This window comes from Dipodomys merriami, unplaced genomic scaffold (assembly GCF_024711535.1).
Source record: "Dipodomys merriami isolate MVZ:Mamm:240054 unplaced genomic scaffold, mDipMer1.0.p SCAF_114, whole genome shotgun sequence".
Taxonomy (NCBI): domain Eukaryota; kingdom Metazoa; phylum Chordata; class Mammalia; order Rodentia; family Heteromyidae; genus Dipodomys; species Dipodomys merriami.
Genome location: NW_027202427.1, coordinates 833,915 through 846,887, shown reverse-complemented (window position 1 = coordinate 846,887; position 12,973 = coordinate 833,915). Strand labels below are relative to the sequence as shown.

General features: G+C 54.0%; 1 protein-coding gene across 1 annotated transcript in view; it reads right to left on the bottom strand.

Moving 5' to 3' along the window:
* LOC138822703 (sodium- and chloride-dependent GABA transporter 3-like) overlaps positions 1-12,973 on the bottom strand; it is an 86,305-nt gene that overhangs the window by 46,546 nt on the left and 26,786 nt on the right. The window contains exon 5 of the mRNA XM_070015565.1: positions 10,991-11,123. Within this exon, the coding sequence (XP_069871666.1) occupies positions 10,991-11,123 (133 nt within the window). The remainder of the gene's footprint in view (positions 1-10,990; positions 11,124-12,973) is intronic.

Below are 12,973 nucleotides of genomic sequence, written 5' to 3'. Positions count from 1 at the left end.
GTCCCATCCCTACTCATCGCCCCGAGTTCCCTTGATTCATTTTCACTTACTGAGTCTGGTGACTGTATCTGTCCACTTCGGTCATCCACCTCCCTCTCTGAGCCCACAGGCTCAGTCAGCTTCCTGGGATTCATTGTGTGAAACTGTTCATTATTCACCATGGAAACCCTCCCCACATGTACCATGCTTTTGTTAGTTTACCTGTATGGCCTTGTACTTTCGTGCGTTTATATTTTAGATTTAAATTCCACATATGAGAGGAAACATCTGCCTTTTGTGTCTCTGAGCCTGACTCACTTCACTCATTAGGATTTTTTTCCCAGGTCCATTCATTTCCCTGCCAATGATGTAACGTTTTTCTTCCTGATAGATAAAATTCCATTACACATATCATATATATATATATACACACACACATATATATATATTAAATACACACATACATGTATATAACTACCCTCAAAGAATCAAAAACCCAATTAATAAATGGTCAAGGGAGTTTATACAGATGCATCTCAGAAAAAGTAAAAGTGGGCAGTAAACACATGAAGAAATATTCAATATCTCTGGCCATAAAGGAACTGCAAATCAAAACAACACTGAGATTCCTTCTTACTGCAGTAAGATTGGCCATCATGAAGAATACAAACAACCAATGCTGGCAGAGGTGTGGGGATGGGGGGGGGCGCGCGGGGAGAAGCAACCTGCCCTGTTCCACTATCGAAGGGGATGCAAACTCCTGCAACCACTCCGGAAGTCAGAATGGAAATTCCCTTAAAACTAAAAATGGAACCACCCTACAATCTAGCGAGCCCATTCCTGGGCATGCATCTCAAAGATAGCAAATCAGGTTTCAATGGAGGCCCCTGTGAACCTCTATTCCTTATCTGTGACCCCTCTCGGGCACTTTATCCCCTCTCCTCACCCTTTCCTGGGATCTCCTCTTCCTCCTGGGTCTTAGGAGCCACCAATATGCCCATGTTCCTCATGCCCTCACCAGGCTCTAGCATTTCAAGCCACACCCAGAGAACAACAATTCCACATGCCCAGGCCCACGGCCATTACTTTCTCCCTACACCCTGACTTCCTTCTCAGGGAGCATCCCCAAGCTACAACCCCACCTGTCCCCTTTGACTCAGGCTTCCCCCTCTTCTCTTTGCATGAATTGAAGCTTTGGAAGGGAGAAAGGCACAGTCAGGTTCTCCGCCCGGAAGATGGGGCGCCCTCGCGAGGATGGCCACTCCCAGTCCCGCCGTCCTCCACCTCCCGCCTTGTCTTCCTCAGGCCTCCCTCCCACCTTTTTCTCTCTGCTTCTCAGAGGACCCTTCAGCTTCCACTTGGCAGATTCCTCCTTTGCACCCCTTAAATGCTGGAACGCCCCAAGCCTAATCCTCACCCCTCCACCCTTCTCTCCTGCATTCTCTGCCTGGGTGCTCCACCTGCTCCCAGAGCGTCGCTTCCATCATTTCTCTGATTTAAAAATTACGACACTTGGGCTGGGAAGGTGACTCAGTGGTACAGTGCTTGCCTCGCATGCATGGGTTCAATTCCTCGGCACCACATACACAGAAAAAGTGAGAAGCAGCACTGAGGCGCAAGTAGTGAGTCAAAGAAGCTCAGGAGCAGTGCCCAGGCCCTGAGTTCAAGCCCCAGGATTGGCAAAAAATAAACTTATGACACTTTTTTGTTACTATAACAACATATTGGAGGCAGGCTTACTTGATGAAGAGAAGAGGCTTATTTAACTCGCAGTTCGGGAGAGCAGGGCATGACACCTGCACCAGCTCAGTTCTGGGGAGAGCCTCATGGCATCATAGCTTTGTCGCCAGAGTGAGAGGTCACATGACAAAACAGGAAGCTGGGGAGGCTTGATCTCACTCAGTCCCTTCCCCAGTGGTCTAAACACCTCACCCCAGACTCCGTGTAAACCACAGCGGTGGCTCAGCTGCTCACCTCTGCAATCAGGAAGTCCTGCAGGGGACCGTGCCAGAAGGCAAGGGACAAGGGTCACAGCTCTCCACTGCCATCTCTACAGCTCAGCTCGGGGCTTCATTGGTAAAACTGTAAATTAAGCTTATATCAGTAGTTTTTTTCAATACCCAGGATGTTTTGAAAAGATCACACTATGGGAAGGCATATAAATAGATGGCATGAGGTTTGATAGTATGGAGCAAACTGAAATCATTAGAGACAAGATTATGGATTCCTTCAAAGGAAACAAAGAACTTGATGAGACCGCACTGCACCACATTATGTTACTACAATACCTGAAAGTGGACCAGGTAACACCTTGAACAACACACCTGAGACAGTAAGAGAATTTCTTCAAAGCAACTCAGAGTTCCTTCTGAGTCAAGTGCAATGGCTCTTGCTTGTGAACACAGCTACCCAAGAGGCCGAGACTGAGAAGACTATGTGGTTCCACACCAGCTTGGGCAAAAAAAAAAAAAAAAGATTGCCCATCTCTACTAATAAACCACACATGGTGGTATGCACCTCAGCGTGCACACCGAAGTATGCAGCAGACTGCAGATACAAGAACTGTGACCCTGTTCAAAACATGACTGAAGCGAAGGAAGGGCTGGGAGTGCGGCTCACATGGTAGCATGCCAGTTCTGCAAGTAAGTTCAAACCCTGGAACTACCAAAGTAATAAGAAGAAGAAGAAGAAGAGTCGAATGTGACTGCTTCTGTCGCACAAGAACAATGGCACCAAGGCAAATGAATGGTGCTGCTTCTTTGGCAGACTACTTAGAACTGCTCCCATTTCTGGCAAACGTTCTTCCTAACTAAAAGCTTGTGCACCTTCGGGTTCATAAAATTATGACATAATTTGCATCAGATGAATTGAGCTCCTCGCTTGGGGGTAGACACAGTGAAAGTCACATGATATGTCCGGACCCCTCCCCCACCCTGGAACTATCTGCACGGTGCCCTGATTTTTACACAATACCAAGGGGCTTATGGCACCCTGATGCAGCTACCCAGGAAAGGGCCAATAACACGCACACAGGGACCATGCCACCCGCCCCTCTCCTGAGCTCAGATGACCCAATCTGCTCCCCAAACACCCACCCTGTTAGTTTTCCAGGCATTTCAAACTGGATGAGTCCCTGAAGACATGGGTGACGTCCCTCCACCCAAGACAAAACCCCATCTCCTTCCTTATCACCCCACATCCCCAGTGCCCCGGCGGGGCAGCCCGGCTTCCTCGGGGCCCCTTCCCCTCCTCCCCTCTGTGCCTGCAGGGCCGGGCTGGCTCTCACTGCAGCACAGCGCTCAGCCCTGCCATCTCCCCAGTTCTTACCGGCCCCCCGAGCCTGGCTCTCTTATGGCCACAGCTGGCTGGACTCCACAGGTGGCCCTGTTAGCGACCCGCTTTTCACCAGCGCATGAAGTACTCAGTGAAACAGTGAGGCTCCACCGTGCTTCACGGGATCGTGGCTTTTCTCTGAATTTTAGCTGACATTAAAATGAGGTTAAAAAATACATGGATGCATACGTCGCTGTGTTCAAGCCCTAGCATGAAAAACAAGGCGGGGCACAGCAGCATGCAGCTGGCTTTCCAGCTACGCAGGAGGCAGAGATCTGGAGGATCAGAGCTCCAGGCAAGATTTCATGAGACTTCATCTCCACAGAAAAAGCCGAGCATGGTGGTATGTACTGTCACCCCAGGTCTGCGGGAAGTGTCAGGACCATGACCCTGCTCTGGGTACACGCAACGCCTTTCATTTCTGACCTCATCCATCTTCTTCCTGCCTCCATGACTCCCCTACCCCACAGGCTGCCCAGCAACCAAGCCTTATTAATGATGGCGTCTCCAGGACATGCCCAGAACCCCACAGGTGTTTAATAAATGAGGTTGGACTCATTGGGAGGCCCGTGGCTCCATAAACTAAGGTGATATTACACACTGAAGTGGGGCAGAAACAGCTGGGCTGGCTGTGGGACTCAGCCAGGTGTCTGGGCCTCTCTGGGCCTCAGTGCACACCTCTGTGTGAAGAGATGGTCACATATGGGTTTGGTGGCTTGATGCAATCTGGTGTTCCATGGAGGCAGAGGCCCAGCCTCTAAGGACCAGCCTGGGGACCCAGCCAGCACTGGGACATGTGCTGGACAGCCCCACACCCCAACCCCACCTCCTCTCCCTCTCCTCCTTCCCTCCATCATCCCCTTCCTTCCTTCCTCCCTCCTTCCCTCCTTCCATCCTTCCTTCTTTCATGGTAGTCATGAGGTTTGAACTCAGGGGTTCATGCTTCCTAGGCAGGTGCTCTACCAATTGAGCCACACCTCCACCCCTTTTACTCTGGTTATTTTTGAGCTAGGATCCTACTTTTGAACCTGTTACTCTCCCTATTTCAGCCTCCTGTATGGCTGGAATGACAGGGAAGGGAGGACAGAAGGAAGGAAGGAAGGAAGGAAGGTAGGAAGAGAGGGAGGGAGGGAGGGAAGGAAGGAGGGAGGGAGGGAGGAAGGGAGGGAAGGAGGGAAGAAAGAAAAAAGGAAGGCAGACAGGAGGATGTGCTACCTGACTACTGTCCACATTATCTTTTGCTGGATCCTCTCTCTCTCTCTCTCTCTCTCTCTCTCTCTCTCTCTCTCTCTCTCTCTCTCTCTCTCTCTCTCTCTCTCTCTCCCCCCTCTCTCTCTCATGCTTCTGAATACCAGTAATTGTTCACACCCCACTTTCCTGGGCACCATGGCCTTCTGGGACAATGGGAAGGGATTGGAACTATCTGTGGTGTGTTTGATTCCATTCTGTGGGCAAACTTGTAGAGTTGCCATCTGCAGACCATACATCTACCCAAACATTGACCCATCTGGCTACCCACACATCCATCTACCCACTCATCCTCCTACTAACTACCCATCTTCCTACCCACACCTCCACCTACCCACACCTCCACCTACCCACACCTCCACCTACTACCCATCCTCCTCCCCATCCATCCACCCATCCACCACCCATCCACTTACCCACACCTCCACCCATCCATCTATTGTGCACTCATCCATTCACCCTTAATTTCTCATTTAAGTACCAAGTACAGGCACTCTGCCTTTCAGGGCCCATTGCTAAGTGGGCAGACCAGATATAGATGAATAGCTACATTTGAGAACCTGACTTAAGTGCATATCAGCTACTGCAAGAAGATGGCTCCAGACAGCAGTAGAAAGCCTAGGTCAGCCATGTCCAGAGCTGCCGGGCAGAGCGAGGCTGCTGCGTACACACAGCTGCTGCTGTGGGGGAGAGCTGGGCCTCCTTCCCCAGGCACAGCCGCCCTCCCCACACCTCCAGTACCTACGGCAGCTGCTCCTCGCTTCCCCATTAGGCAACTTCCCGATAGACACACTCTGAAGCTGCCTCCCTGATGGTTCAGTCACTACGGCCTCCTGATGCCATCGAGACCAGAGGACCGGAGATGAGGACGCTGCTGTTTCACATTTAACTTGGGTGCATTCTTAAAATAGCCACTGGAAATCTGGGTGTGGCAGCTCATGCCGGTAGTCCCGGCCGAGATTGGGAGGACTGTGATCGAAGGCCCCTCCTACAAAAAGTTAGCAAGGCGCCTCCATCTCAATCATCAGCTGAGCTTGGTGGCGTGTGCCTGTTATCCTAGCTGTACAGGAAACACACGTAGGAGGGTTACAGCCCAGGCCGGGAGCTGTGGCTCAGGTGGCAGAAGCGAGCCCAGCTCCCCTTGTCTGTGGCTCAGCTTTTCGGGCAATGCTTCCTCGTTCAGAGAGCAAGGCCTCTTTGCTCTGTCCCTTCCTGCCACGGCCAGGGGTGGCAGCCCATACACAAGAGACCCACGCTCACCCGACCGGACTCATCTGGACGTGCCCTGTGCCGGCCGAGGGGATGTCTGGCAGGGGTTAATGGCCTCCACCGCCCTCAGGCCGACTCAGGATCCTGCCAGATTTCTCTAGAGCTGCCAGGCTCTGGCCGGGCAGAACAGCTTCCCCCAGCAGCCCACTGGGACTTTGGGGGGCCTTTGTGCTCTAATAAAGACGGCACGACTTAGCTGCAAAGCTCCCCTTCCTTCCAAGCCCCTTTGCTGCCAGGGTTCCTGCTGAAGGTGAGGCCCTGCCGCTCAAGGCCAGGGGAGGGCTGTGAGGTCTCCACCTGCCGCTCAAGGCCAGGGGAGGGCTGTGAGGTCTCCATCTACCACTCTTCCCAGCCCTGCACAAAACCCTTGTGTGTGGGGGGGCTCAGGTTCTGGGGCTCTGGGGCAGGACTCTGCCCCTGACAGAATACAGACATCAGGTCTGGTGCTGAGAGAGGTGGGCAGTCCCTGCCACTGCCAAGGCTGGGGCTGCCCGCTTCCCTTCCACTCCTCTCCCTTCCACGCTCCTGCCTTCCTCCCCCCTCCCCCCCCACTCTATCTCCTTGAAGCCATGACACAGGGTGCACCTGAAGAGTAGATTTGGCCAGCGTGGTAGAGGTGGTAGTGAACGTGGTGGCGGGAAGGATGCTTTGGCCACCGTGGGCTGTGTCTCGGGGCCAGCTGCACCTGTGACCCACCTCAGCCTGCCACACAGCGCACACCCTCAACCCAGCAGACCTGGGAACTGCCACGCGCCTGCAGTCACGCAGGATTCGAGGTACGTGGTGCTTGTGGGTCTGAGCCCCTGAGAAACACTGTGTCCGCGAGCCTCACCCCAGCTCCTGCTGACAGCATCCCATGACTGACGGCTCAGCCCCCCGAGGACCTCCATCCTCCATCCTCCACCCTCCACCCTCCACTCTCCACCCTCCACCCTCCATCCTCCACCCTCCACCCTCCATCCTCCACCCTCCACCCTCTACCCTCCATCCTCCATCCTCAGAGCAACAGGGCAGACATGGTGCCTCCCCGGGATGCGCGAGGATGGAGGGGGAAGAGGGGGAAGGGGGGGAGAGGGGGGAGGGGGAGGGGAGGCAGCGGCCCTCGTGCTCTGCTCCCTCATCCCACAGCCCACAAGCTCTGTTTAAGAGTCCTCTGGTCACCTCCAAGCCTCTCCCTGTGGGCGAATGAGGCGAGGGGAAGAAGAAAAGTCAATTCAAGGCCCTTTGCAGCTGTTTCTGGGGGAGTGTGTCTGTCTGTGTGTGGGGCTTTTCCCTGGCCGTGGTGTCCCGCAGCTTTGAAAGGAGTAAACACAGAGCCCCGAGGGAGTGAAAAGGCACGATTCTTCTCCAAACCCAGCTAATCCTGCAGCTTCCTTTGCAGGGGCAGTGCGGGGAGGCGGAGAAGGAACCAGAATTGTTTTTGCAGTGCTCCTGCTCCTGGAGACCAGGAAACGAGGGGAAAAATCCATAAATCATCCACGGAGGAGAGGCCAGAAGACGGAACTGGCCAGGAGGGAGAGCGCAGGGCGAGCGCCAGCAGGGGCGGCGTGGGGAGACACCCATCTGCTGGGCAGGGCTGGCCGTCACCGGGGGTCCAGGGTGCAAGACAGCCGCGTGGCGCATTCCCCACCCAGAAGGCTCCTCCTGCCCACCCTGCCACAGAGACGCCCTGGCTTCTCAGGGCCACCGACCCGCCCACAACAAGCAGGACACCAGACCACACTGCCCTGCCTCAAGGCGTTCAGCAGAAAGCCCATGAGGCCCAGGTACTGCCAGGTCTTGTCTGGTCTCCAGCCTCGATATCCCTCAGTCATCCACCCAAAAGAGGCTCCAGCCCAGGGCCTTGCATACAGTAGGTACACAATAAATCTACTGGATGAGTGAATGAACAGAGCAGAGAATGAGCAGACGTCCTGGATCCTGAGGATCTGGACGGAGATGTTACTTTGGGGGGACACGCGGAGACGGGCTGAGGACCCCATGTAAGCCGCCGCTCATTTCTCCGTGCTGGAAGGGGCCTATGCTGGGGGAGACAGCCACCGCCATATTCCCTTCTTGTTAAATGGGAAGTATTCAAATTATCTGAACGGATCAGATTATCTGTTTCTGGTCCACAAACGAATGTGAATGGCCAGATGGTGAACACAGGTGGCGAAGCTAACGCCATCCAGCGTGCCTGGACCAGAAACGTTTCCGGTTTCAGGTTTTTTTTTTTTTTCCTCTCTCTGATTTTGGGGAAGAATTAAGTCTAAGCACAAACTTCACTTACATTTCAGCTATATCTTGCATGTATGGCCTTCTAGGTAATCGTATACAATGATTTTTAAATGATGTTGTGTATGAAACAGAATTCTGTGCACAAAAATTTCCATGTGTGGCATTGTGCCAGCCTCAAAAAGCTTTAGATTTTGGATTATTTGGGGGTCTCAGAGTTTTGGATTAGGGATGTTCGACCTGTGTATTAGGTTTTGTGGCCGTGCAGTCTCTACCGTAATCACTCAATGATTCCACAAAAGACGAAGAAAGGAACCAAAGATTAACACATGAGCGAATGTACATGGCTGCGTTCCAAAAAATCTTTACCCACAAACCCAGGCTGTGCGCCAGGTCCAGCCCTAAAGCTAACCTCTGGGATAGACTGAGGCCTGGCAAAGCTCAACAGGAGGCACGCACTCATAAAAACGGTCTTCCTGCCAGGCGTCAATGGCTCAGCCTAGGATCGCAGCTACTCAGGAGATCTAGAGGACTGCGGCTCAACACCAGCCTAGGCAGAAAAGTCCTCAGAAAACCTGACCAGAAAAATAAATCCAGGCTTGAAGGTATGGTTCAACAGGTAGAACTTCCAGCTTTAAGAAAGCCAGCCAAGGGAGTGTGAGGCCTTGAGTTCAGGTCCTGGTACGGAAGGAAGGTAGGAAGGTAGGGAGGTAGGGAGGGAGGGAGGCAGGGAGGGAGGGAGGGAGAGAGGGAGGGAGGTAAGGAGGGAGGGAAGGAGGGAGGGAGGGAGGGAAGGAAGGAGGGAGGGAAGGAAGGGAAGGAAAAGGACAGAAAAGGACAGGAAGACAGGCTTTTCTGCCTTAACAAATATGCCTAGAGCACAAAAACACAGAAAACCACAGCATTGCTGTCCATTCTATGGTATGATTGTTTTTAATGGAATAGAAATAGAAGCCCCTCAAATTAATTTGAGATGGTTGCCTGGCAGAATAGCAGACGTCTCTAGGGCAATCACAAAGCACCTGCGCGTGCTCCGCTTCCTTGCTAGCCACCTCCATGCCCCTGTGCTGCAGATTCAGTGAGCGTGCACCACCCAGAACCAGGGCTGTGTGGCCACCAGCACCTCATCTCACTCCCACGCCTGCTCCCTGAGGAGGGTCCTTGAATAAGATCCTCCATCCTGCCGGGCCTGAGCCCCCATCAGTAAATTGGGGGCCCTGAGCTCTGGTCTCGGCGCTTGTTTCTGGGCTGGGTGAGCGGGCGTGTGAGTACGAAGGAGGAACTGACCCTCACAAATGAGTATTAACTCTACCCAGATGGCTGCTGTGACCGCCATCCTCTGAGGAGCGGGGACATGAGCGTGGGCCACCCGCCTCTCATTCCCACCCCTTCCCACGGCAAGCCCAAGCATCCACCCCCACTTATAGAAGGAGACATTAACATCCAGAGGTACCGAGTGACACGGCCCCGCCACACTAACGCAGGGCTGACCTCAAGCCCGGATCTGGGTTGGAGCTCTCCCATCATACTCTTCGTTAGCGAGAGAGGCAGCAAGGATGGAGTAGGGACCTCGTTTCTGCCATGTCCCCATTCTTCCCTCCAAAGGAGGGGAGTGTCATGTCACAGTCTCCTCTTCTGCCCACCCCAGAGTGGAGGCCCAAAGTCCCTAAGTTCCTGTTTTCTAGGAGACTTCATTTCCAGTGCCCGCCCCAGTAGCTGTCTCTCCTTGACAGGCAGGCAAGGAACGATGGGCCAGGGTGACCCTTGCTTAAGAAAAAACGCGAAGTGGGGAGGATGATCCTGAGGGGACCGAGGGGAACTGTAGGACCATGGCCAACCAGGACACCACTGGAAGGAGGTGTCCAGCTGCTCAGCTTGGCTCGGCCATGTGCTGGCTATTTGATGGGATACAAGTCCAGTCTGGCCACACCTTACTCTCTAAAAGATGCTAGAATCAGCGACACCAAATCTGATTGCTCAACATTTGCAGCTAATTCTTTCCCGTTTGTATCTATTTTTAGTCAAATATGGCATCACACTGGACTTGGCCCTCAGCTCCACCCTGGAACATGAGTGAACACGAAATGCTTGCTGACCAGAAAGTCTGGGTGTCTCCCTGCTTCTCAGCCTCCCCTGTGCCCAGGGGGGCTCAGCCGGCAGAGGACTGTGGAGGCCACCTGGTCCACTCAGGCTGCAAGATGGGAGCTGTTGCTCCCCCTAAGCAGCCCACAGTGCTCGAGAACGATGTTGTGAGATCTGGGACCCCGTAGGGACACCAGCATCCCTTGACCTGGCCCCACCAGAGCCTTGACTTCGAGACAGCAGAATCATCACAGTCGTTTAGCACATACCGGCTTGTGAGGCACTTCAGCGCCACCTTGCCTGGTATGATTTTATTATTATTATTAGTGTGTGTGTGTGTGTGTGTGTGTGTGTGTGTGTGTGTGTGTGTGTGTGTGTGTGTGTGTGTGTGTGTGTGTGTGTGTGCGTACACTGGGGCTTGAGCTCAGGGCCTCCTGCTCTCGCTTGGCTTTGTCACTCAAGGCTAGTGTGCTGTCACTTGAGTCACACCTCCACTTCTGGCTTTTTTGCTGGTTCATTGGAGATAAGTCTCATGGATGTACCTACCCAGGCTGGGTTTGAACCTTGATCCTCAGATCTCAGCTGGGATTACAGGTGTGAGCCACTAGTGCCTGGCTACCTTATGTGATTCTTGACTCACTAAGACAGACAGGGCAAGACCTTCTTCTTTCACTGAGGGTCAGAGGTAAAATGGAACAGACTTAAAGTATGGTCAATGTCTGGTGGAGGTAATTGTGGGCTCTGTATGGACGTTCCCTTCCAGTGCTCTTCTACTTGCCAACTGAAGAGCTTCCTTCACCACAGGAACCCCTGGGAGCTTGCTCAAGGACAGGCCAAGCCTCTTGCTCAAAGATCGACCTCTTACCTTCCCCGTGGACTTGGTCCCCTTCCAGATGCAGAAGTAGCAGATGGTCCAGGCCGCCAGGAGACACAGGGCCAGCTCCCAGCGGAGGCTCCCGATGTGCTCGATCCCGGCGGAGATGGCCAGCACCCGGCGCCTGCAGAGGGAGGGTGCACAGTCACCGGGCTGGACCTGGGTCTGACCAGCCTCACCTGCAGCATAGCAAGGGCAGCAGAGGAGCGGGGACCAGCCACCGTTCACCCCCTCATCCAGCTGTTCCCCACGTGTCAAACCGAGAAGGAGGGAGGTAAGGCACAGACATGAGACACAGGGGCTTAGGGAAGACAGAAGCACCCCACTTATCCTGGGGTGCTGGGAGACACACACTATGGGTCCTCAGGCGGAGACCACACACCCTCACTTTGCTGAACCAATAGTGGAACACGGACCACTTCACACAGAAACTTCCAGGTCCCCTTTCTGCAGCACGTGTCATGGTGGGCCTCTCGAAGTCAGAGCTCCCAAGGGCGCCAGTGTCTGCTCCCACAGGAGCAGAGCAAGAACTGAACATCACAGCGTCAGTGATGAGCTCCCCGGGGTGAGGCTTCTGAACCTGACTGCTCCAGAGGCCCCGGGGCAGCTTCCTGGAGGACGCGCTAGGTGAGCGCTTGAAGGATGAAGGAGCTAAGAGAAGGAAGAGATGGCTCTGGATCGAGGAACAGTCAGAGCTCAACCCCAGAGAGAGCATGTGAGGCACAGCATGCTGGGGCTCAGCTGGGTGACGGGAATGGCAGGAAGGCTGGGCAGAGGAGGTGCGCAGGAAGCCTGGGGTGGCCTGACAAGGGCCAAGGCATCCCAGAGGACACAGGCCCCAGAGAACAGCACCCAGGCGTGGCCACCGTGGCCCTCCCTCGTGGCCCATCAGTTCCTCAGACTTGACTGTGCAGGCCTGGCTCCCAGATTCCCTTACCCGAGTCAAACTTGCCATGCTCCATCCATATTTTGTCGAACTGTGGCACCGAGACAATCTTCTCCAGACTTTCTCTACGAACCCCATTCAGGCTGCCAACCCCCCCCCCACTGCTATCAGACAGTGCCAGCCGCCTTGTTGCCTTGAAAATGCCCACCAAGTATGAAAGGCACCCTCAGTGTGTCTCCTGGGCATCTGCAGAGGCCGGCTTCTGCACCCATAGCCCATGACACCAATTAGCGCTGGTCAGCAGGCTCCCTCCAGTCCTGTCCCCACCCCTGCAGACATCAGGCAGGCCCTGAAACGAAACCAGACTGTGTGCAGCCACAGTCTCACTGGAAAGGAAACCGGCTCTGGGATTCAGTGCCAGGACACGTGGGGGCAGCCAACACTCAGTCACAAAGCGCCTACTCTGTGCCACAAAGTGCCTACTCTGTGCTAGCCAGTGCGTTAGAAGCCAGATAAAAGGTAAATCTTCTACTAGGTCAAGCTGGACAGAAAGGCAGGCAACCAAGGCGACAATGCTTCTAGTGCTTAGCATTCTCCAGCTTTAGTTCCTTTTGAAACTTCAAGCTTTATTCATGAAAAATCCACCATCATCACCACACACATTGCCTGTTGCAGAGCAGGGGCTCTGGAGGGCTTCCCAGGAATAGACACACTGAGCCCTGAGCTTTGCAGGGTGGGCGTCTGGGCGCTACATTCTGACAGGTGGCCCCGAGGGTTTCTTATGCACAGTGAGGCTGAATCACCACAGAGGTTGCTCTGGTCGTCCAGGATGAAGTACAGCAGCCGCGTGTGGGGTTTGGAACCTTGGCTTTTTGTTGGCAGGAATTTGGGAAGGGGATCTCCACCTGTCTCCTGGTTTAACTCCATTCCCATACATACAGCACAGCTTCCAGGCAGCTCTCCTGGCTGGCCCAGAGCAGTCAGCACAGGCTGGGTTCTGCTGCGGTAACAAGCACCCCCAGAGGCCTACTGCACGAGTTCTCTGAGAAGTGACCACAGGGAGGAGTCTCATGCCCACAAATACGACC